General features: G+C 35.4%; 1 protein-coding gene across 4 annotated transcripts in view; it reads right to left on the reverse strand.

The window, feature by feature from the left end:
* The window catches only part of EFR3A (EFR3 homolog A), a 137846-nt gene that overhangs the window by 39450 nt on the left and 72855 nt on the right, over positions 1–25541 (reverse strand). For all 4 annotated transcript variants that reach the window (XM_072603056.1, XM_072603057.1, XM_072603055.1 and 1 more), the window contains 5 exons: positions 14450–14614; positions 6427–6541; positions 4285–4336; positions 1723–1895; positions 610–685 (listed from right to left, as the gene is read on the reverse strand). In XM_072603056.1, the coding sequence (XP_072459157.1) occupies positions 610–685; positions 1723–1895; positions 4285–4336; positions 6427–6541; positions 14450–14614 (581 nt within the window). The remainder of the gene's footprint in view (positions 1–609; positions 686–1722; positions 1896–4284; positions 4337–6426; positions 6542–14449; positions 14615–25541) is intronic.

Below are 25541 nucleotides of genomic sequence, written 5' to 3' on the forward strand. Positions count from 1 at the left end.
GTGAAGGAATAAGAAATCAATATAAGAGCTCCATGCCACATTTATTTCTTCTTCATTATTTTTTGTTAAAAGAAAAAAATTAACTAAAGACAACTAAAAATATACAGAAAAAAAGGCATTAACTACATGTTAACCTCTGACAAAGTCTTGTTAGGAATTTCCCCTAAAAATAAATGAAAAATTGAACTCAAAATGTTCAACCTGGAGAAGAGAAGACCATAGAAAAACATTAATATCATTTGAAGGGCTACATAGGACTTAAAATGGGAAGGAAAAGGACTTAAAATAATTTGAACAGCTCTAGGGGGCAGAAAAGGAAAAAAGGAGAGGCAGATCATTGTTAAATATACAGAAGATTTTTCTAACCATTACATTTATCCAAAAAATGGAATTAACTGCTTTGAGGTAACAAATTCTCATTATTAGATGTTCAAGCAGAGGAGAGATGACCAATAATCAATAATGCTACTGATAAGATAGAAAAAAATGATGGACTGGATGATCTCTATGGTACCTTAAATTGCTAAGATTTTGTTTCTATATTAACATGAAACTGTCTAAAATCTTTGTAACTTAATTTATGTACCATTCTATGATAAGAGTTCTCACCTTTTTCATGAAACTTGCATCTTGCCTGGAAATTTTCTCTCTTTTTATCTTAAGGTCACCCACATCTGGTATGATTCTATGGAAACAAGGAATACATATTTTAATGAAACACTACAACATTTAATTTTATCAAAATGTCACATATGAGAAAACATCTGTGAAAATATGTCTGAACTATTTCAACATTCTTGCATCAATTTCCATTTCAATTATGGCTGTGTTTAATAACAGTATTTTATAGTCAATTTTCATGACAGAAACCACAAAAGTAGCATTAACTTAAGCATAAGACCATTATTATTTTCAAAGTAAAACCAGACTTTGATAAAAGCAAAAATTAGACTGTGATTATGTGTTTAAGCTAGTAGCTATTAAAAGACAGTATTGCTGAAATATGAAATAGTTCTATCTCTAAGGCATACTACCATTTTAAAATGCATTGACAACTAAAGAGGAAGCCTGGTATAGCGAATAGAATGCTGGAGTCAAGAAGGGTCCGGTTCAAATCTCAATTTTGATATGTACTAGAAGTGACAGATGGGATTTAACTTATCTAAATCTCAGCTTCTCCACCTATAAAACAGTAATAATACTGATAGTATCTACCTCAAGAAACCTCTAATAAGATAACGTATGTAAAGACAACTGCCTAATTTAAAGCAATAACTTTCAGTTATGACAATTACTATGAAAACAATTCATTATATCTCAATTAAATGAAAGACAGGTTATATTTCTTGAAACCTGAAGGGTCTATTAGAAGGGAATCTTGAAATTTTTTGTATCATAAATCATTTTGGCAATCTGAAAAAATCTACAGAATTCTAAGATTGTTTTTTCAACACAGAAAATAAAATACATATAATTACAATGGAAACCAAAGATTAATGAAAATAAGGAGGTAACTGTTTTCCCATCCAACTACACAGAACCTCTGAAATCTACCAAAAGGATATAATTTTGACCCTATCTAAACCCCAAGAGGTCCTCATAGACTCCAAGTTATGAATCTGTAATCTTAGAATAATCTATTCCACCTATTTAATTTAAAATAATCTTAAAAATTTTAATGCAGAAAATATATTAATTAAACCAATTTTAAAGTAAAATTACCTGATTCCTCGAAGTTTTGCTCGATTGTCATGTCGATCAACTAGATTATGCAATATTTCCAGGACCAGCTGTCTCAGTTCATAGTCTTCCATGAGAGATGGAGATAGTAAAGGATCAAGAAATGGGGCAGGTAGTGCAGTAACAATGGTCTTAGCTTTGTATCCAGATGTTACCTAAGAATAATATAAACATATATCATTAAAATTTTTTTTTCTTTTTTCAAACCCCTTTTTAAAGTTCCTAGTTGTTCTTTCAAGAGCCCATAAACACACAGAACATCTTCTAAGGGAAACAGAAATAAAGACATAAAATTAGAATGTACCAAATAAGAAAACATGGTTACATGAAACTTAAAAAGGATCAAAACAGTATTGTCATTCTTACACAGTTTAACTATAATGAATATCAATTTGTAAAAAGTAAAAAGAGATGGGACTAAACAATAAGTATAATAATTGCAAACTGAGTTATGTGCAACTCCTCTCACTTTCATACATCCTGAATGCGGAGATTTTAAATATCAAAATTCTTAAAATGCAGTCACTAAGATGGGATTTTATTAATAGAAAAGGAGAATGGCTGTAAGAAGCAGTTCTTTATACTATAATGACACGGACCCAAAATACAAATTTAAATGGTCAACAAATATTTCTTCTGGTTGCAAGAGTAAACAGAATAAATTTTGAGTTTCACGTACATCTAACAATTCGGATTAACAGTACTGTGTTAAACATGGGAAAATACTAGGAAAGACTAAGGACTGCTAATCCATTTTTTTTCTGTTTCTGCCTTAAAAATGTAAAAACAGTAAGTTCCCTGTCAATGAAGTCTTATGTCAACATCAACACTGTGCTAGCATTGCGCTTTTTAACTTTCTATAACTTTATTTTAAAGGAGAAAGGGAGTTAGATGCCTACTCACTATATAGGCTAGCATATTATTTATCAGTAGTATGACTATTACAGTAAAAAGAAAAAAGAGTCTCCTTCCTGACTGGATAGCTGATTTTTTTCATTCTTTGCCCATCTGCTCACTTTGGTGAATTTATTAAATAATTATTTAAAGACATAAGAAATTCATTTTAAATTTGTATTCACCAAAGTGAACATATGGAAACAATATGACACAGCAGATTAACTGAAAGACCAGAAGTCAAGGACACATATGTTCAAGTTCCCTATCCGACACTTACTGTGATACTTATTTGACCATAGACAACACATTTCATTTCTCTTAATCTCAGACAATTCTCTAAGATTATAAATTACAGCTGGTTACAAACTGTATGAGCAGGGGCAAATATCACAGTGGCAAGGTCCCTGATATATTAGCCCCCCTAAAAAAGTTAATTAAATGAAGAACACGGGAAATCTCATTTGATTGATTCCCTTTCAGAACTGGTACAGTTCTTATGATTCATAACAGATTCATTCTTAAGGGTCATAAGGTCATAATGAATAATCAATACACTGGCATAAGAAGGCAGAAATCCTATAACTTTCCTCAACTTTACTCCTTAGGAGTTCTATCCATTCCCTATCTATACATTCCCTAGCCACCCTGAAATTCCTATTACGTCTTCCTCCCCACTGATTAGGGCAAAGTAGCTCCCTTTTGGGCAGCAGGAGGAAGAGCAGCCCTGAAATCAAAGCTTCTCAAGCACTTATGAGCTCCATGTGTCCCAAAATTTCTTGGCTATTTTCTAGTGGCTTCTGGAGGATCCTAGTATTAAGTAACAGCATATACACATGGTTAAAAGAGCAAAAAGACTGACAAAATATCTAATACATTTAAAGGAATCATTTTAGGGATATATTTCCAGATGAAGAATTAATTTAACACTGAATACCTGAGTGAAGAAAAATATTCATTAAATTAAAAACATTTTCCTTTCATTGCAAAGACTTTTTACTAAATACTTTTTTAACTGTAATTCTTCATAACTGAAGGCCTTCTTTTTTCAAGAATATCAAATGACATGATTACCTGCAATCTGTTCCTTGATTTCTCATTTCCTTAATCTGCTTTTAAATTATATCCTGTAAATTTAAATTATGCTCCAAGTCTAATATATGCCAAAGAAATCTGTCTAATAAATTAATTACCTGGGCTGGTAAATTACAAACATTATATTCACTTACCAATTTAAAGTTAACATGTGTACCCTCTTTCAACTAGAAATATTTAAAAAAAGAACCTGATTTAAATGTAAGAGGGAAATTGTCATTCTGTGTTGTAATAAACTGAATCAGGAATTCTAAGTTATGATCCTGACTTTGCTACTAGTTAGGTTAGGTTTTGGAGGCCACTTTTTCCTGATCTGTCACCAAATGAGAATAAACAGAATGATGGCATCTTGGGCTAAGGCACTTAAACTTTTAAAATCTTTATTTCTTTATCTGTAAGCTGAGAGATCTGAATTAGATCTTAAATACTATTTTGAGTTCTAAAATTCTAGGACTCTATGTGGGAAACTATAAAACTTGTAAAGTTCAAATCTTTTCACTTAAATAACCTTTGACCATTCCCTTCCCATTCCACTGCATATCTCAAATGACTTACCATAAGTAAAGATCGCAGCAACATAATCTGAATCCGTCTGGTTCCCAAATCCCTAAAATTTAAAATTCCCAGCCATTAAATTTAATATTACAGATTTGCATTACCTATTATTAATCACATTACTAATGTTTTGACTTGAAATAGCTCACCTTTAAAAAGAGATATTTGTATATGCTTCTCAAGATCAAATACAATATATTGAAAGACTGCTGGCTCTGAAGCTAGAGGATAGAGGTTCAAACTTGGCTCTTCCATTTACTGCCACTGTGACTTCAGGCAAGTAACTCTCTCTCCAGGCCTCATCTTCCTCAGCAGTAAATTGAAAGCATTACTCTAGATAATTTTTTTCATGTTCCTTCCAACTCTAAATGTATAATCCAATGATCAAATGATCCTAAAAAACCCACAATGTCCATATATGCACAATGACCTATTTGCATACAAGTTCAAACTACAGTACAGCATATTTATTCATGTATAGAGAAAAGCTGGACTTGAGACTTAAAAAGAAACAAAGTATTTGCTTTAAAGAAAAAAATCATTCAAATTTAAAACCAAAAATCAGCTAAGAAAAAAAAGATTTAAAATTCAACTCATTAGGTAACAGATAATAAATCAATCAGTTTAACACTTTTTCCCTCACTGTTTGTAAATTTTAAAATTACAGGTTTAAGCTGTTTAAATCTTATGGGTTTGGGTTTTTTTTCTAAACCCTAAAACTAGATTTCACTTGACTTAGACAAATTCTAGCTAGAGATCTGAAAATGGGGCAAGCCTATTTGCAAAACAGGGAATTTTTCCATGACTCTAATTCTATGTATTATAAGGTTAAAGAAACTGAGGCGTATTAATTAGTGCCCAAGTCTCTGTTGTACATGATCTGAACAAAGAGCATAAGACAACCAAAAATACCTGGAACCTGCAGCTATGCTGCACTGAACCCAAACCAGGACTCAGAAACCTAGAGGACAAGGCCTAAATGGGATCAAGGAATTCTCTGGATCAGATCACAGCACCAAGATCAGCCTAACCTGCCCCAAATCGCTATTCTACATGCTGTATATGTACCATCTCCACTGGCAGACAGTCCTGATGTAGCCCACTGGCCAGCCTTTACTAAGACCTGGAATAATTTAAATCAATAACAATGAAGGCCTATATTCCTTCCAGAAGTGAACAGAGCCTAGCCCCAAACAAAATCATAATACCAAATCTACGGATGGAAAAATAAGTAAACATAAAGAGAACAATGTTGTTAAAAAATATTATGGAGGCAGTGTGCTCAAAACTCAAACCTGGAAGAGAATTATTCCACACCGACAAGGAAAGTTGTGAGTGCACAAACATGCAGCTAGGTGGTGCAATGAATAAGATGCTGGACATGGGAGGCCAAGGGTGGTCATCAGGAAGATCTGAGTTCAAATCCTGCCTCACATACTATCTAGGACACTGCTAAATCATTTAACTTCTGTCTGCCTCAATTTCCTCATCTGTAAAATAACAGAACCTACTTCCCAGGAAACTATATCTAAATATACATGTAGATATATAGATAAAGGCAAATATCTATATATTTACATACTAGCTAAGTGATCCTAGGCAAGTAAGTCACTTAATCCCTCAGAACCCTGTACTCTTTGGACAATTAAGTCACAAAAGAGTCACAGAGGGAGATTCCTCAACACTAGGTCAATGAAATAAAAAACAGACCAAAAATAACTAGTTGATTCTTGAGTTCTCATTCTAGGTCTACATATTAACTAAGCAATTAAACTGGTGAGCATAATATAGAAGTTGATGCATAATTTAAATTAGAAATTTGCTTTTCTTCTTTTCTTTTTATTAGTTTTACTTAACTGTTTTGCTTTGCTACAAGAGATCTCTCATGAATTAAGAGTAATCTGTACATATTTTAAAAACAAAACGTGTCAACAAAATTGAAAGTATAAAAATGAAAAGAAAAAGTTGATGAACTGATTAAAAAAATTAAAACTAATTTTAAAATAATACAATTTTTTCACAATTAGTGTAGTGAGTTACACAAATGTAAAGATAACTTTTCTTTCTACTTTTACCTCAGCAGCACATCAATCTAAAATTAAGTTCAAATTATTAGTCTGAGAAAACAGAAAAATAACAAACCCTAGCTGACTGGTATCCAAAGTATGTGTGGTAGTTCCAAAAACAGGTACTTTTCCCATAATGAACATCATAATCTCTGATCTCTGATAATCTGGTAAATTACTTCCAAAAAACCCTATAAAACATAAAAAAAAAATTAGTAGGAGAGAACTGTCATTTTCAACACTGTATAAAATTGAAATTAAATTAATAAAAGTTACAATATCAAAATATGCTTCTGTTTTGTAGTACAGTTTAAAAGATATCTGAATCAAATGCTTATTCAACTTCATTCATTAGTAAATAATACTATGATCACACCTGTTCATTTCAAAATTACATTTATACTTACTCAACTGAATTCAACATTAAGGTATCTACTATATAAAAAGGTATTTTCCTAGAAAAAGTATTAAAAAAAAAAAAAAAAAGGAGAGAGGCCTTGCTTTAATAAGAAATTAAAAAGTGGCAACTAGGTGGCACAGTGGAGAGAGAACCGACCCTGAAATCAGAAGGACCTGAGTTCAAATCTGGCCTTAGACAAAAGACCTTATTGCCTTTCGTTTAAAAAAAATAAGTTTGTTTAAAAAAAAATAAAGGAAGAAAGAAAGAAAAAGAAATTAGAACCTATACTGTGTACAACTTTGTGTACAGGTTGTAATGACCTGCGTGCATACTATATAGCCCCTCTTTTGACCAGGGCTTCTTAAAATTTTTTCCCTAACAACTCCTTCAACGCTTTTTAAACTGAGGGCTGCAACCCCATATGCTTTTCTTTAGACTATAAGCTATTTGAGGGCAGGGGGCATTTTGTCTTTTCTTTCTCTGTACTCAGTTGTTGGTGACCTTATCTGCTTCCATGGTTTAAATAAAATTTCTATGAAGATGACTGCAGAGTCAACAAGCATTTATTAAGTACTTAATATGTACTAGGCACTATCTATAGTGCTGAAGGTACAGTGAAAGGCAAAAAAAAAGCCCGTTGCCCTTAGAGATCTCACTTTCCAATGGGGAGAACACCTGGCAAACATTTTTGTACACAAATGACATATACAGAATAAACTGGAGGGAATCTCACCAATAGGACAATATTAAAGGCCACCAAGAAAGGCTTTTTGCAGGAGACAGGATACTAGCTGAGACTTGGCATATCCAGTCCTAGTTTCTCTCCTGATTTCTATTCCCACATCACCAACTGAATAGGAAATATTTTAAATTCTTGAGACATTTCAAATTCAGTACATCCAAAATACAGTTCATTACCCTTCTCCTCAAACCCATTTGTCAGACATCAAATTACCTTTTCTCTTTTGAGGGAAATCAGCATTCTTTCAATTCAAGATTTATAAGATGTTATACACAACTCTTTATTATCTTTCACTTGACGTTGTCAATTGCCAAATCTTGTTATTTTTACCTATATTACATCTCTTGTTCATTCTCTTTCTCTCTGCTCACACAACTACCACCTTAGATCAGACATTCATCATCTGTCACATGGAATAATGTAATGGCCCCCAAAGTGGTGTCTCTGCTTCAATTGTTTCCTCACTTCAATCTATCCTCCATACAGCTGCCAAAGTGATTTTACCTTAAAATGCAAATCTGATTTTGTCACTTCCCATTTAACAAACTCATAGGGCTCCCTACTGATTATAAAAAAAAGAAATAAAGGAAACTTTTGTTTGGCTTTTAAAGCCCTTCATGTATTGGCCCAACCTGTCTTTCTATCCCCTTTACATCTCATGGTCAAGTCCAACAAGACTTCTCTCTCCTACTGGTAGATGGCACTCCATCAATCAATGACGAGCCTCTTTACACTAGCTAGTCACTATTTCTAAAATGCATACTTTCCTAACCCTGGCCACACAGAATGTCTCACACTTCAAACCACACAGTCTACACCATGTTTAACTTGATTCCCATTCTCCACTTCAACTTCTAGTGTCCACCCTTTCTAACTCTTTACATTTATTTTGCATATATATAAATATGTACAAGTTATTTCTCCACAAACAATCCAAGTTCCTTAAGGGTGCAGAATGTTTTCTTATTGTCTTTATCTCCAGTACACAGAAGAATAACTGGCATGTAATAAGCAAGTGTTAAACATTTACAGATTTATCTACAACACAGCCAACATCATCCATTATGCTCTTGCTACAGTGAGGCAATCCCTTTACATATGACTAGTCTTTTCACCATGATAGCTTTTCCAAATTTTTTCATCCCTCCTCAAACTTCTCATGGTTCACCTCCTCCTTCCCTCTGAGCTAAAACGTTACCTAATATATGTATGTGTGTATATACACATATAATGTATATGTAGAAATATGCATACATATATACATATATATAGTCTTAGATTACGGAATGGCTGAGAATTGCCAAGTCATTCACAACTGGTCCACATAAACTATCACTGCTGCTGTGTACAATGATCTCCTAGTTCAGCTCACTTCACTCTGCATCAGCTCATGTAAATCTTTCTAGGTATTTCTAAAAATCATTCTCCTCATCAGTTTTTATAGAACAATACTATTCCATTACAATCATGCAACACAATTTGTTCAGCCTCTCCCCAATTGATAATCATCCCCTCCATTTCCAATTTTTTGCCACCACAAAAAGAGCTGCTATAAATATCTGTGTACAAATAGATCCTTTTCTCTTTTAAAAGAAAATTTTATATCTCTTTGAGATACAGACTGAATACTGGTATTGCTAGATCAAAGGGAATGCACAATTTAATAGTGCTTTGAGCGTAGTACCAAATCACTCTCCAAAATGGTTAGATCAGTTCACAACTCCAGCAAGCATGAATCAGTGTACCTATTTTCCCACATCCCCTCCAACATTTGTCATTTTCATTTTCTGTCACATCAGCCAATCATGAGGTGGTACCTCAGAGTTTTTTTAATTTGCTTTCCTCTAATGAACAGTAATTTAGAGCATTTTTTTCACATGACTATAGATAACTTTTATTTCTTTGTCTGAAAACTACCTGTTTATATCCTTTGACCATTTATCAATCAGGGAACAACTTACATTCTTAAATTTGATTCAGGGAGGTAGAGCCAAGATGGCAGAGAAAATGCAGTGACTTACCTGAACTCTCCCCAAACCTCTCCAGAAACCTTTAAATAGTGCCATAAAATAATTCTTGAAGTGGCAGAACCCACAAAAGCATGGGATAAAATTATTTTCCAGTCAAAGACAACTTAGAAGGTCCACAGCAAAGGTCTGCCACACCTGGGTGAAAGTGAAGCACAGTCCAGTGCCTGCCTCACCCTAGCAAACCAGGAGCAGGCCTTGGGAGCCACTGGATCAGCAGCAGTAGCAGCTGCTTCCAGAGCTCTCAGCCCACAAATGATAAGAGGGTTGAACAACTGATCAGAAAGAGATTACAGGGGTCTCTTTGCTGCAATGGGGGCTGGACTCTGTTGCTTTGCCCAGATCTGGGTTACAGTCTTGCATGGCAGTTCCAGGGTGAGGAGTAGCACAAGAACACAAGTTTAGGGGCAGAGTGAAGCAGGCACCCTCATCACAGTTTGGGGGAAGAAAAGAGTGCTTGTGGTCACTCACAGACTAGAGCATAGGTCAGAGGAGATGTAAACGCACTTCTCCTTAGATCACACCACCGTGGAAGAACTGAAAACTTATAGGTTTTTGTAAGTATCTCTGAAAACAGCTGCATAAAACTCCTGAAGCTTGAGACAGTGTGCCCTCCTCCCAGGAAGCAGGGCTCCACTTTAAAAAAGACTCAAATGCCAAAAAATAGACTGGAAAAGCGAACAAACAACAGAAAAAAATTCTGAATACAGAAAGTTACTACAGTGACAAGGAAGATCAAAACATACTAAGAAGAAGATAACAAAGGAAAAGTTCCAACATTCAAAGCCTCCAAGAAAAATATGAATCGGTCTCAGGCCATGGAAGAGTTCAAAGAGGATCTTGAAAATCAAATAAGAGAGGTAGAAGAAAAATTGGGAAGACAAATGAGAATGATGCAAGAAAATCATGAAAAAAGAGTCAACAGCTTGATAAAGGAGAGACAAAAAATACTGAAGAAAATAATACCTTAAAGAACAAAATAGGCCAAATTGTAAAAGAAGTACAAAAAACCAAAGAGGAGAAGAATGCCTTGAAAAGAAGAACCGGTCAAATGGAAAAAGAGACACTAAAATTCATTGAAGAAAAGAAAAATCCTGAAAAAGTAGAACTGGCAAAATAGAAAAAGAGGGACAAAAGCTCATGGAAGAAAATTAAACTGAGCAAATGGAAGCTAATGATTTCATGAAAAACAAAAAACCAATAAGACAAAACGAAAAGAATGAAAAAATTAGAAGACCATGTCAAACACTTCACTGGAAAAATAACTGACCTGCAAAATAGATTCAAGGGAGGTAATTTTAAAATTATTGGACTACCTGAAAGCCATGATCAAAAGAAGAGCCTATACATCATCTTTCAAGAAATTATCAAGGAAAATTGCCTTGATATATTAGAACCAGAGAATAGAAACTGAAAGAATCCAGTGATTACATCCTAAAAAGAAATTCCCAAATGAAAACTCCCAAGAATATTTTAGCCAAATTTCAGAGCTCCTAGATGAAAGAGAGATATTGCAAGCAGTCAGAAAGAAATAATACAAGTATTCTGAAGCCACAGTCAGGATAACACAAGATTTAACATTAAAGGATCATAGGGCTTGGAATATGGATATGAATAGATCTTTGTGCAGGTCATGCCTGTTAACCACCAGTATTCCAGAAGGGTCTGTCCTGAGCTCTCTTCTCTTCCCTCTCTATACTATTTCACTTGGTGATATTACTAACTCCCAAGGATTTACTTACCACACTCTATGCTGATAATTATTCTCAAATTCACGTATCCAGTCCTAACCTCTGCACGAACATCTAGTCTTACATCTCCAACTATTTATTAAATACCTCAAACTAGATATCCACAGATACCTTAAAAGTACAACTGAAACAAAACTCATTATACCCTCCATCCTGCTTTTCATCCAATTTTCCTGCTACTGTGGAAAGCACCACCTCCCAGTTATCCCAGCTTAAAACCCAACATCCTTGGCTCTTCATTCCTTCTGACTCCTCTCACCCAAATCCAATATGTTGCCAAGATTTGCCATTTCTACCTATAAACATTATAAATACCACCTTTTCTACTCTGACAATGGAAACACTTTGTTGTAGGCCCTTATCATCTCTTGCCTAGACTACTGCAATAAATAGCCTGCTGGCTATTCTCCCTCTCTTTGCCTCAAGGATTTCAACATTCCAATGTGTCCTCTATTCCTACAAGTGTAGGTCTTACCATGTCACTTACTTTTTCCCTTCTCCATAAACTCCAGTGACTTCCTATCATCTCCAGAATCAAATAAAAATTCTATAGCATGCAAAAACCTTCATAACCCACTCCCTCCACCATCTTTCCTAACTTCACCTTACTCAACCCAACATTCTCTGCAATTCAGTGACACTGGCCACTTTGTTCTATCTTTTACAAGATACTCTGTATCCTGACTGAAGGTATTTTTTGCTGGAATTATCTCCTTCCCTCATCTCTCCCTAATTTCCTTCAATTCCAAGTTAAAATCCTACCTTCTGCAATAAGGTCTTACCAATCCCTCTTAATGCCAGTGCTTCCTGTCTATTAATTATCTCCAATTTATCCTATATATATCTTGTTAGCATATAGTTGTTTTCCATGTTAGACTTTGAGATCTTTAGACTATGAGTTCTTTGAGAGCAAGGATTTTATTTTGCCTTTATTTTATCCCATGCATTTAGCATGGTGCCTAAAACATGGCAGATACTTAAATGTTTACTGACTGCTTTAAAATCTCTAATGATGAGGAACTCATTATTTATTGAGACAGTCCATTTTATTTTCAAATAATTCTGTTAAAATGTTTTTCCTTATGTCAAGCCTACATTTTGTTTCCTTGAAAATTTTACCTAGTTCTTCCAGCATGAAGAACGAGGAACAAACGTAATCCCATTCCAGGGGAGGACCCTGAAAATATCTGAAGATAGCTGTCATATTATCTCTGAGTCTTCTTCAGGCTAAATAACCCCAATTCTGATCATATGAACTTGAGGCATCATCTTGTTGACCCTCCTTCCAACATATAAATGTATTTCCTAAAACACAGTACCAAGGTCTAAACACAATACTCAAGAATGGTCAAACAAGATCACAGTAGAGCAGGGGTATCATCACTTCCTTATTTCAGAAGCTAATTTCTCTCTTAATGCAGTCAAAGATCTTATTATTTTTATTTTTTGTTTTTGATATACTTTATTTACAGGAAATTAAATAAATGCACTAAGTAAAAAAGATAGAGGTCATCAAAAAAAGCACTGAATCAACTACTTTCTTAAAGTACATGGATGACCATGGCAAATCACCCTCCTTCTCAACCCCTCAAAACTTCAGTGGCTCACAATTACCTCCAGGATCAAACATAACATGTCATTTGGCTTTTAAAGTGCTTCACAACCTGTCCTCTTCTTATTTTCCCAGCTTTGTTATACTTTATTTCCCTCTATGTGCTCTGTAATCCAGCTACACTAGCTCCAACTTGACAAACCATATCCTGATTCTGCCTTTTCACTGACTGCCCACAATGCTAGGGCAGCTCTCCTTCCTCAGTTCTGCCTTCACACGTCCCTGGCTTATTTTAAGACTCAATTCAAATCCTACCCTCTATAAGAGGTTTTTTCTGGTATCTAAACTAAAACTTGCCCATTAAAATTACCTGCCATAATTGTTTCATCTGTTGTTTCTCTCATTAAAATCTGAGTTTCTTAAGGAAATGGATCAGATTTTTGCCTTTTGATCCAGTGCTTAGCACAGTGTTGGCATATAATAAACACTTAATAAATGCTTGTTGACTCACTGATTCCATATAACCAAGAAAGAATATCCCCCAAAGCCCCATGAATTAGGCAGGTCTAAACATTTTTTTTTCCTTTAGACCTTTTATTTTCCTTTAAATGTCTTTCTTTAAGGAAACTTAGAGAATTCAAACAAGCATTGTAATTCTCAATTATCAAGATTTTTCCCTTCAAATAGGGATTATTTCACTCACACTATCTGTCTCTATGAGCAACCAATACACGGGCAAAGAACAGGGATTAAATGCTTATTGCCTGATATGAAGTGAGGCAGGTGGGGTATCCCATAACTTTTAAGTTAGATGTTAGACTAAATGATCACATAGGTCCCTTCCCACTCTATGATTCTATATTTATAGCAAATAACCATAATTTACTGACATTTCCTAGAACCACCAATTTTTAATAATATTAACTGTCCATGACTCAAGGCTTACATTTCTGGTGTGAACAAACAATGACAGAACCAGAATAACCTATATTATTCTTAAACAAGGTTTTCAAATCCAGCACCAGCATTTGAGAGGTAATGTAAAGGAGAGAGTTTTAAAAAAATTTAAAATCTTGGTCAATTTTGCTTCTCCTTTTTAGTTAAACATTTCACAACTGGTATAAATTATTTGAAGGATCAACAAATGTTCAGTAGACTCTGCTATAGGACCACATAGGGCTATGTTATCATATAAGAATATTCAGGAATTTGACATCACTCAGTTGAGAAAAAAGTCATGGTTCATATGTAGTTCCTTGCAAATTTACTCATTCTCCTAAGCCTTCTGAAAATACCTTTAAAAAGTTTAATTTTTCTAATGAGAACATGGCTCTGCAGCTGACAGCTCTATTTTACATAACAATTATTTTAATTTCAGAAAATATATTCTATCTATCCATCTATCTATCTACTTATCTACCTATCCACTTATCTATCTGTCTGTCTATATATCTATCTACACACACAAATTTTAAAAATCAATACTTCAAGAGAAAACATAGATTGGAAGCCTAAGCTGACATTTCTCTTTCAAACACTCTTTCTGTAAGTCTCATGCCTTAAAAGTTTTGCTTATCACAAACATATTTTTGAAAATAATTAATACTTGAAAGTAAAGTTCACTCACCTATTGTTTGAATAATCGCATTCTGGACAATCTTTTCATCATTATCTTTGGCGCTTGTGGCTACATTGACACTGCCCATAGAGCCCCGTCTTTCACCAGCTTCAAATTCAACACTGAGACGTAAATGCTTCAATAAGGTGTTAAACACTTCCAGTACTGTGGGGCCTGTAAAATATCATGTGTAAGAATAGATGTTCTTTTTCAATACTGAGATCTTACTTAAAAATTAGAACATTTTTGCACACTTCTCTTTAGAAATGCTGGGCTAAGTAAGTACATAAAATCTTACTTGTTTGAAGGAATTAAAAAACAAAAGCTAAGTTCAACCAAATTATCCATTATGTCAATGGATATGTCAATCAATCAATAAGCATTCATTAAGTGACAACAATGTATGTCAAGTGCTGTACTGGGAGGTGGCAATACAAACACAAAATTGCATTACTTCTTTTCCTCAAGAATACTACCTTTTGCTAGAGAAAGGATTCTTAACCTTCTTTCTATCATGGACTCCTTATGCAGTCTGAAGAAGTCTAGGGACAGTGCCCTTATCAAAATAATATTTTTAAAACATAAAACACATAGGATTACAAAGGAAACCAATTATTCTGAAATACAACTACAAAACAAAATCCATACTCATGAATCCCAGTTCAAGAGCTACTGTGGTAAAGGGATATATAACACATTCACAGATGAGTAAACTCAGGACATGAATAAAATAAATACACAGTGATGATAAAATACAAAAAAAAATTATTAAAAGCCTAGTGTTTTGCCAGAAACTGTACTAAGTGCTGGAGATACAAAAAGATAGACAGTCATTGCCTTTGAGGAACTTACAACAGCAGAGTGGCCAGGGGCAATGAAGAAATGGGTGGCATTTTGAGCCCTCTATAAACAAAGGCCATAGCAGAAGCTTTTTTCTCTGTCTTCCAGTGCTCCACTTAAGGAAGCAGAAGGAACTGAGGGTACTAAAGAGATAGGTAGCAAAGCTTAAACAATAGCCAGAATGATGAACTTCCTGGTGATTAGCTTATCCTGGGTTGGGGGCTAGGGGTGCATGGGGGGATAGGGGAGAAGGGAGGGGAGTTACAGTGAAGATGATGACAAAGTCAAACCAGAGACAACAGTTGGTGGAATTTGACATGGGGATAGAGTTACTAACAAGAAGGGGAATCAAGAAATCCACTACTTAGGCATTTATTAAGTACCTATTGCAAGATAGTGTGATACACATAGGATATACAAAGAAAAAGATATATAGTCTTCAAATTCAAAGAGTTTGCATTCTATAAGAAAAACAACATGCATACATATATTTACACAAAATATATACAAAGTACAATTTTTTAAAAAAATTCAGGAGGGAAGCAGTAACAGTAGTGGCATTTCGAAGGCAACTAGGGATTTTAAGATGCAGAAGTAAAAAAACTGCATTCTGGGTTTCATGAACAGTCTTACAAATGTAACAGAAGGTGAGATGGAATATTGTGTGTAAGGCACAGCAAAACCAGTTTGGGCTAGAAAACTGGATCAAAGCTACCTTGTCAAAGGCTTTATTAGAAAAACTGGAAGTTTTCTCACCTACAAGATTTACTGCCTTGTGACCTTGGGCAAGTCAACTTATCCTCTCTAAGCCCTGGTTTCCTCATCAGTAAAATGAGGGGGTGAACACAGATGAAGTCTTTACAATCCTATGACTTTAGACAGTAACCTTTTTGTCCAGAAGTGAAAAGCTGGGCTCATAATTGAACTGATAGAATTCCTTCTATCTATCTAAAGTTGTGTAATTAATGGGAGAAATATGTAGCTGTTGTTGCTGTAAATTACTTTAATAGGAGAAATGTGTTACAATGTAAAAATCTTTGGATTAGAAGTCATGAGACGAGGGTTCAAATCCTAATTGTACTGCTTAATAGCTATGCGACTTTGGTCAAGACACAAACTCAATGGGCTTCAGTTTCTTCATTTGTAAGAGTCTCTACTCAGCCCTACCTTGCTTCTTTGCAGAAGTGGAGAACTATAGCTATGGAACCTTGCATGTGATTTCTGACTTTTTTAATGTGTTGGTTAGTTTTATTGATTTTTTTTTTTATATTTTGCTATACAGAAGGGTTTTCTGACAGGAGCAAGGAAGACAGTACATTAAGAAATGATATAAAAAACAATAAAACTTTATTTTAAAAAACAGGAACACTTATTACCTGCCTGCTATGTGCAAGGAACTTTGCCAGGAACTGGTGAGGGGGAGAATGCAAAGACAAAAACTAAAGAGTCCTTGACATTGAGTAGCCTATTTTTCATTTGGGGGAAAGTAATATACCATGTACAGAGATGGGTAAATATATACACATATGTATAAAAGTTTAATATACCATGTATAGAGATGGGTAAATATATACACCTATGTATAAAAGTAGTTTCAAAAGCAACAGAGCATTAATAATTGGGAAGATGAGGAAAAGCCATGGGAAGGATATACAGTGTGACAATCTTTGAAGGAAGGCAACGATTCTAAGAGGTGAAGTAAGTAAAGACTGCAGACAAAGACAGACAGGAAAGAGTCTAGAATGAAGAATAGCAACTATGGCAATGTGATTAGACAAGAGAATAAGCAAAAGCTAATAATATAAAATAAATTTAGAAAGGCAGATGGAAGCCAGATTATAGAGGGTCTTTACGTGCCAAGCTTAAGGACTTGCATGTCATCTTACACAAAGCCAATGAAGATTTTTGAGCAGGATAGTTGTTTGGTTCATGCTGTTATTTAGTCAATTAGTCACATCCAACTCTGTGACCCCACTGGAGGTTTTCTTGGCAAAGATATTGGAATGATTTTGACATTTCCTTCTCCAGGTCATTTTACAGATGAGGAAACTGAGTCACACAGAGTAAGTCATATGCCAGGGCCACTCAGCTAGTAAGTGTCTGAGAATGGATTTGAACTTCAGGTCCTCCTGACTCCAGGGTTGGCATTCTCTCCACTGTGCCATCTACCTACCCTATTTGGTTATATCTGTGTTAGAGGAATATCAAGCTTGGACCCATGTAGAAGCTGACAGTAAAAGGGAGGAAAGATCAAAGGACAACAGCCTGAGGAGATGATAATCTGAGGAAATGACAAGGCCAAATGAAGTTGTTTTTTATCCTTTATAGTTGCTAAGGAAGCAACGAGTGATTATAAAGAGAAATCAGTAAGTAAAAAAGAGGGAATGATCAAGACTAGAAACTTTCAAGGAAGATGGGAGTTAGAATCAAAAGCACAGAAGCTTTGGTTTTGGAAAAGAACAAGTATAACTTTATCAGAGACTAGAATAAAGGAAAGCATGGGGGACCACGAAGGGCAGTTTTGAGTTGTTGAACAGGAAAGGAGAATTATGATGAATGATTAATTCATTTACTAACATTATTAGGAAAGTAGGAAGTAAGGTCTCCTGATGGGGCAGAGTAGGAAGGAGACAGCAGAAGAGATCTGAGTAGAGAAAAGGTGTGTTGTGAAGTATGACGTAAGAGTCAAAGAAGAATAAAAAGAATGTGTGGGAAAAAATTACTACATCCAACTGCAACTAAACATGGATCATTAAGATCATGTATGTATTGCAGATAGCCTTTTCCAGAAGTTTAGCTACAACGGGCAGAAGAGAAATAGGATGATGTTAGCAGAGATGGAAGGGATAGAGTGAGGATTATTTAGGACAGGGTACACATGGATATTTTTGTAGGCAGTAGCTAATGAGCCAGTAGAGAGGGAGTAGAACCTGTTAGTATGATGGCAAAATTGAATGACTTTCAGGCAGTATTTAAGAGCAGTGGTGTTAGATTCAAACAGAAATGGAACCACTAAACTATGCACAATTCAATTCAATAAAACATTTATTAAGCACATACTATGGAACAAGTACTGTGTGAAGTGCCAGGGATACACATAAGGAAAAGAAAAACCATCTCTGCCCTCAAGGAGCTTATTACAATTTAATGAGAGAAGACAACACACAAAAGAAAGCTGGAAAGGGTCTTCTATCTGCACAGGGATATCACTTCCTGATAACCAGCCTCCTCAGATGAGAAGACCTCAGACCAATGGTTCCCCAATGCACTGAGTCTTCCATCCCTTTCTTGGCATACCGTGTCCCCTGGGAAAAGGCTGTTTGAGGACAAGCTGAGTATCTTACATCTACCTCAAAGCAAGCATTTCCATCCGTACCAGCATAAGTCACCTTCCACATCCTACTGCCAGGCCAATCTCCCAACTGGAATGTAGAGAACCTCCAATGCAAAGAACAACCCTCCCTTCAACTTCAAGCCTCCCATCTCCTACTGCACCTGTTCTTTGAGGGGAAATGAACAGCATCTCCATTCAAAAACAAATGTTCTCACCCTTTCACATCTCAGTGACTTCTGAACTCCTGCAGATCATCATGCAAACTCCATTCTACATATCACTACCACTCAATTCCCCATTTCCATCTCCTTCAACCCTATGGCCCTGAATTTTCATCCTCACTCCACTCACCCCTTTCACTGTGCCCTCTGTAATGCCTGTTCCATAGGCAACAAACTTTCCTTCATGTTAAATCCATTCCTCTCTCACTCCTTCCCTCTATCAGCTCTTTCTGAAAACTTTCTTTCCCTTGATGGCAAAGCCTTTCCTGGCTACTCCTTCAAATACTGGCTACACCTTCCTTCATTCTCCCAGGTTCACTGGTCAAGGCAGAGGAGATGAAATACTTCTTACTCCCTATGGCCACTTCCAGGTTCTCGTCTTTCCTTCTTTACTCAATAACCTCTCTTCCTTTGAAGTCTATGCTCTTCATATCTACCACTCAATAAAAATCCTGGTAGCTACTTTCTATCAGCTTCCAGGTCACTCATTCCTCTTCCCTCTTCAATGACTTCAAACTCCTGTCCTCATATTAGGGACCTTGAACATACCTGTTAATTCTTCCTCCAACATCCTAAGCACTCAGTTCTTCTTGTGAACCTAATCATTTTCCAAGAGCTATTCTTCTACCCCCATCTCAGCTACACACAAAGATGGTCATACCCTAGATCTTGCTGTCACCCACAAATATACTACTTTCATGTTCAAGAATTATGAAATCCCCTTACCAGACAACAATCTGTTGGCTTTTCACCTTTCCCTATGTCTTCCCTTACACAATCTTACACTTAATCCACACTGAGAACTCTAATTCCTTGGCTCCTCAACTCTCTTCCAGGTCATTTCCCCTGCACTAGCAACTATCTCCTCTTCTTTCTTTCATGGCTCCTTATTGAAACAATTCATTTCTACACTATCCTCCTCTGTTAAATGTCTAGCCCTTTTATCACATCACCAATTATGCCCAGCCAAGCCTCGGCCTCGCATTACTCTCATTATTCCTTGCCTTTACAATTTACACACCTGCTGCTGAATACAGGTGGAGAAAATCACAGTTATTGTGACTAGGTCCACTACAAATCAGTTACCTAGTCTCATCTGGGATTTCATTGCTGCTAGGCAATCCAACTATATCTCCCTTATCAACTCACTATTCTACTCTCCATAGTGGCTCTTCCAAATCTTTTCATCCCTCTGTAAAACTCCTATAGCTCCCCCTTCCCCTACTGCCTCAGTTGGGAACCTTGCCTCCTATTTTATAGAAAAAATTGAAGCCATTTGCCATGAATTCCCTCTTCCTCACTTCCTATCACTCAGGTGTCTTCTTCTATTTTTTCCTCCTTTATCTGTTTCATGTGATAAAATGGCTTTACTCTTTAACAAGGCTAACCCCTCTATTCATTCCATCCCATCTCCTTCAACATGTCACTCCCTCTGTCAGGCTCACAATATCATTTATTTTCAATCTCTCCCTCTCCACTGCCTCATTATCTACTGCCTACAAAAATACCCATGTTTCCCCTATCCTAAAAAGCCCTTGATCCTGCCATCCCTCCTAAGAGCATCCTATTTCTCTTCTGCCCTTTGTAGCTAAACATCTGGAAATGCTATCTACAATATATACTTTTACTTTTTCTCCTCTTACTCTCTTACAATATGACTTTCAGCCTATTATCATTCCACTGAATGCTTTCTCCAGTTATTAATGATCTCTTAGTTGCCAAATCCAATAGCCTTTTCTCAATCTTCATTCTCCTTGACCTCTCTGTAACTTTGGACACTGTTCATCAATCTCTCCTTCTTGATCTAGTCATTCTGGACACCTCATTATCTATCACCCCCACCTTTATATCCAAACCATTATGAAGGATTGTCAATTTCTCCTTTGCAAAATTTCCTGAATATACTGTCTCCCCTCTGAAACTGCCACACTCTAATGCAAGTCCTCATCACCTCATGCCTGGTCTGGCATCCTCTCAACTTCCAATTCTTTGTCATCACAAAAACAGCTACTACACATGTTTTTGTACAAATCAGTCCTTGTTCCTTTTTTAGGATCTCTTTGAGATCTCTTTCCTAGTAGTATGTGATGCCAATGCGACACCCACAGCAACTGCTATCGATGTGCATGTGTATTTTCAGGAGAAGTTCACAAAATATAAACTCTTCCTTAAAGATAAAACCAAGACATTTATTCAAACATCAGAAAATCAAGTCCATCACAGCAACAAAGAAGTCTGTACACGTTGTCAGTGAGGCAGGCCTCCCCACAAACAAGCTCCCTTAGGCAAAATCACTCCCTCTTTCACTCACACTAGCTGCTCTAAACTACTCTGCCTGTTCTCTCAGCTCCACCTCATTCTCTCTTCCTGCAGTTCACTTCCTGCTTCACCCAGTCAGTAAGCTCCTCCCACCATCTGCTCCATGTGGCTCGGGCTATGGACTAGGCCAGAGTCAAAGCAGGTCACGTGGACCTATTAGGGGCAGGGAAGTTCTTCAAATTCCCTTACCATTACATAGTGGTATTGCTGAATCAAAGGGTATGCATACATAAATTGACTGTCCTTTGGGAAGGGTTCCAAATAGCTCTCCAGACTGACTGGATCAGTTCACAACTCCACTAATGGTGCATTATTGTCCCAATTTCCTCATATCTTCTCTAATATTTTTCATTTTCATATTCTGTTACATAGTCAATCTGAGAAGTGTGAGGTGGTGCCGCAGAGTTGTTTTTATTTGCATTTCTCTAATCAATAATGATTTAGAGCATTTTTTTCATGTAACTGTAGGTAGCTTTGATTTCTTCACCTGAAAACTGCCTGTTCATATCTTTTGTCCATTTATCAACTGGGGAATGAACTTGTATTTCTATAAATTTGACTCAGTTCTCTGTATATTCAGAAATGAGGCCTTTATCAGAGACTCTTTCTGTAACAATTATTTCCAGCTTTCCTTCTAATCTTGGATGCACTGGTTTTATTTGTGCAAAAATTTTTAATTCAATATAATCAAAATCATCCATTTTACATCTCATAATTTTAAGACAGAGATCAAGTTCATCCTCCACAGAAATAAACATCTGGTAGCCATGTGATTAGGAGGAAGTGCCAAGAAAAGAAACCTCAAGACCCTGCTTCAGTAGGAGACATGCCAAACTAAGGGGGGGAGACGAGGTCACATATTCCCTCAACTGAGCTTGCTTCATAAGCTTCATGCATATTAATTGACACTCCCCATACAGAATGAAAGTCTCATTATTCACACATGTGACACATGACCAGGAGGGCAGAAGATGACGAGGAGCTATATGTGATAGGAGTATAAGGAAGATTGTAATCCAAAAGGATGGCAACCAATCCCAATCTGGAAGTGAGAGACATTTAGAATGTTAACCTAAGCTTTCTTTGCTTCTGTATTGGTGCACTCATACGTTTGGGGTTGGGGGGACCACTTCTTGTGAGAATGGTAAATAAAATCTTTCCTTCATCCACTCCAGAGTATAAGATCTTTTCATCTCAGACATTTCCAACATAATGTTCTCTATCTCTTGTATGATCATAAATTCTTCCCTTCTTCATAGTTGTAACAGGCAAACTATTCCTTGCTCTCCTAATTTGTTTATGGTATCATTCTTCATGTCTAAGTCATGTTCCCATTTTAATCTTATTTGGAATATGGTATAAGATGTTGGCCTATTCCTAGCTTCTGCCATACTTTTTTCCAGTAGTTTTTGGTAAATAATGAATTCTTATCCGACAAACTAGGGTCTTTAGGTTTATCAAACACTAGATTGCTATGGTCAATGAGTACTGTATATTATATAGAGACACTATTCCAGTGATCGACCACTCTATTTCTTAGCCACTATCAGATAGATAACTGTTGCTTTATAATGTAGTTTAAGAAGTGCTACGGTGAGGCCACCTTCCTTCACATGTTTTTTGAAGGAGATTCCTTGTCAAAAAGTCAATCTTTTGTTCTTCGAGATGAATTCTGTTGCTATTTTTTTCTAGCTCTATAAAATAATCTGTTGATAATTTGGTATGGCAGTGAATAAATAGATAGGCAGAATTGTCATTCTCATTATATTGATTTAGCCCAGCTATGAGCAACTGCTATTTTTCCAGTTGTTTAGATCTGACCTTATTTGTGTGAAAAATGTTTTGTAATTGTGTTCACACAGTTCCTGGGTTCGTCTTTGGCGGGCAGACTCCCGAGTACTTTATATTATCTACAGTTTTATTTTAAATGGAATTTCTCTTTCTATCTCTTGCTGCTGGACTAATATACAGAAATGCTGATGATTTATGTGGATTTATTTTATATCCTACTTTCCTAAAGTTGTTTATTATTTCAAGTAGTTTTTTGGTTGCTGCTCTAGAATTCTCTAAGTTACCATCTTATCATTTGCAGAGTGATAGTTTTGTTTCCTCATTGGCTATTCTAATTCCTTCAATTTATTTTTTCTCTTATTGCTAAAGCTAACAGTTCTAGTACACTACTGAATAAAACTTTAATCATATCGTACATAACAGGGATATTCCATTACATTCATGGACCACAATTTTTTAGTTAATCCCCAACTGCTGAGTATATTCTTTATTCATAATTCCCTGCAATCATAAAAACTGCTGCTATAACTATTTTGGTGTATATAAGGACTTTCTTACCTATAGGTCCCTTGGGGTAATAGAATCTAGTAATAAAAAATAGTAATAGAATTTTTGAGTGAAAAGATATGGAAATTTTTGTCATTTTATTTATTTAATTCCAAATTTTTTTCTAAGAAATTTTTGTACCAATTCACAGTACTAGTGTGTCTACCTTCCTGTAAGCCATCCAACACCCTAAGTTTTCTCATTGTTTATCGTCTTGTTCGTATCCTTTGACCACTTCATATATTTTATCTTCTATAACTGTCACTTTATTTATCTAATTTTAAATTGCTTTTCTTGATGGTGGTATCAATCCACAGATCCATCATCAATATATTATTATCTCCATTCCTTATTTGGTTAAAAATACATCCGCTATGTACAGCTCTGAGGGGTCTACGATTTACTTATGTTCTAATTTTTCCATAATATTGTAATTTTTTATAGTATAGTTTTTATAGTATACCTTTTCCTCATTTTTAATAGTATAGTTTTTAGAGCATACTAAAGTTACCTATCTATTTACAGTGTACCATGGAATATGGTATAAGGTATTGATCTAAATCTAATTTCTGCCAGTTTTTCTGTTTTCCCATCAGTTTTTATCAAACAGGGAGATCTCTGAGCAATTTCTTTTCTGCTTACTTAAACACTGGATCATTAAGGTTCATTCTTTCTGAATTCTTCCTGTCTAGTCTGTTTCAATGTTCTACTTTTCTATTTTTTAACCAATATCGGATGGATTTGATGACAGCTCTTTTATAATATAGTTTGAGGTCAGAAGGGTTATTCTCCCTTCATTCATTCATTCCATAATATTTTTTTATATTCTAGATTTTTTTTCCAAATGAAGTTATTTTTTTTACCACATTCTATAGTTTCCTTTTAACAGTTTGGTATAATACTAAAGGTATAAATTAACTTTTATAGTAGAGTTTTTTTTTTATTGGCAATACCCAGTCATAAACATGAATATTTCTGCTGTTTAAGCTGTTTCTTCTTTTCGGAGCATTATGTAACTGAATCTAATCAAATATGCTGTATGCTCTGAAATACTTATCTCCACATGCTTTATGTGCTGTTATCTGGAATGAGATTTTTCCTCATTATTACGTCTTGTATTTATTATTATGAAGAAATGCTGGTGATTTTTTTGAGGGTTGGTTTTATAGCTTGTAACTTTGTGGGAGCTACTGTTCCAAATAATATCCTTAAGGATTCTTGAGAATTTTCCAAATCAACTATTATATCATCTACAAATAGGAATGGTTTTATTTCCTCTTTTTCTTTAATTTTTCTCATCTTATTGTCATTGCTAGCATTTTGAGAATCACATCAAATAACAGCAGGGAGAGTGGGCATTCATGCTTTAAAACTGTATTTGCTGGTAAAAGTTCTAGTGTAAGTCTGTTGGGCACAATGCTCACTTTTAGTTTTAGATAGATGGTTTCATGATATTTTCAAAAAGTATCTTTATGCCTATAATCTGTAGGATTTTTAGTATAAATGAGTTGTACTTTTTCAAGAGCTTTTTTTACACTCACTGAAATAATCCATGTGGTGTAGGATGTTTTGGTTTTTAACATGATTACATGGATGGTTTTCCTAACACTGAACCATCTTTGCCTTCCTGGTATAAATCAAACTTAGCCATAATGGATGATTTCTTAGATGAATCACTATAATCTGACAGGATTTAATTTTTTAAAAAATTACAGATTAATTAATGATATTGCTTTATGGTTCTCTTGTGTACTATCCTTCTCTGTTTTAGATATTAGTACTACATAGTAACAGTGATATCTTTCTCAGTTTTTGAGACTCATTGGCCTTAATTATTCCTTAAAGTTGGACAGAATTCATCAGGCCCAGGAGATTTTGCTTTAGTAGTTCAAGATCTCTCTTCAGTCTTCTTTTATTTCAGATATTTTGTATTTTTGGAAGTACTCTACTATTCCTTTTGTGATCTCAATTTTGATAGAATGTTATTGTACATAATAGGTTCTAACTCCTGTTAATTTTTATTTCTTCTAGCTTTGTTGTGATTTCGTGT

Source organism: Notamacropus eugenii, chromosome 4, assembly GCF_028372415.1.
Source record: "Notamacropus eugenii isolate mMacEug1 chromosome 4, mMacEug1.pri_v2, whole genome shotgun sequence".
In the NCBI taxonomy this organism is placed as follows: Eukaryota; Metazoa; Chordata; class Mammalia; order Diprotodontia; family Macropodidae; genus Notamacropus; species Notamacropus eugenii.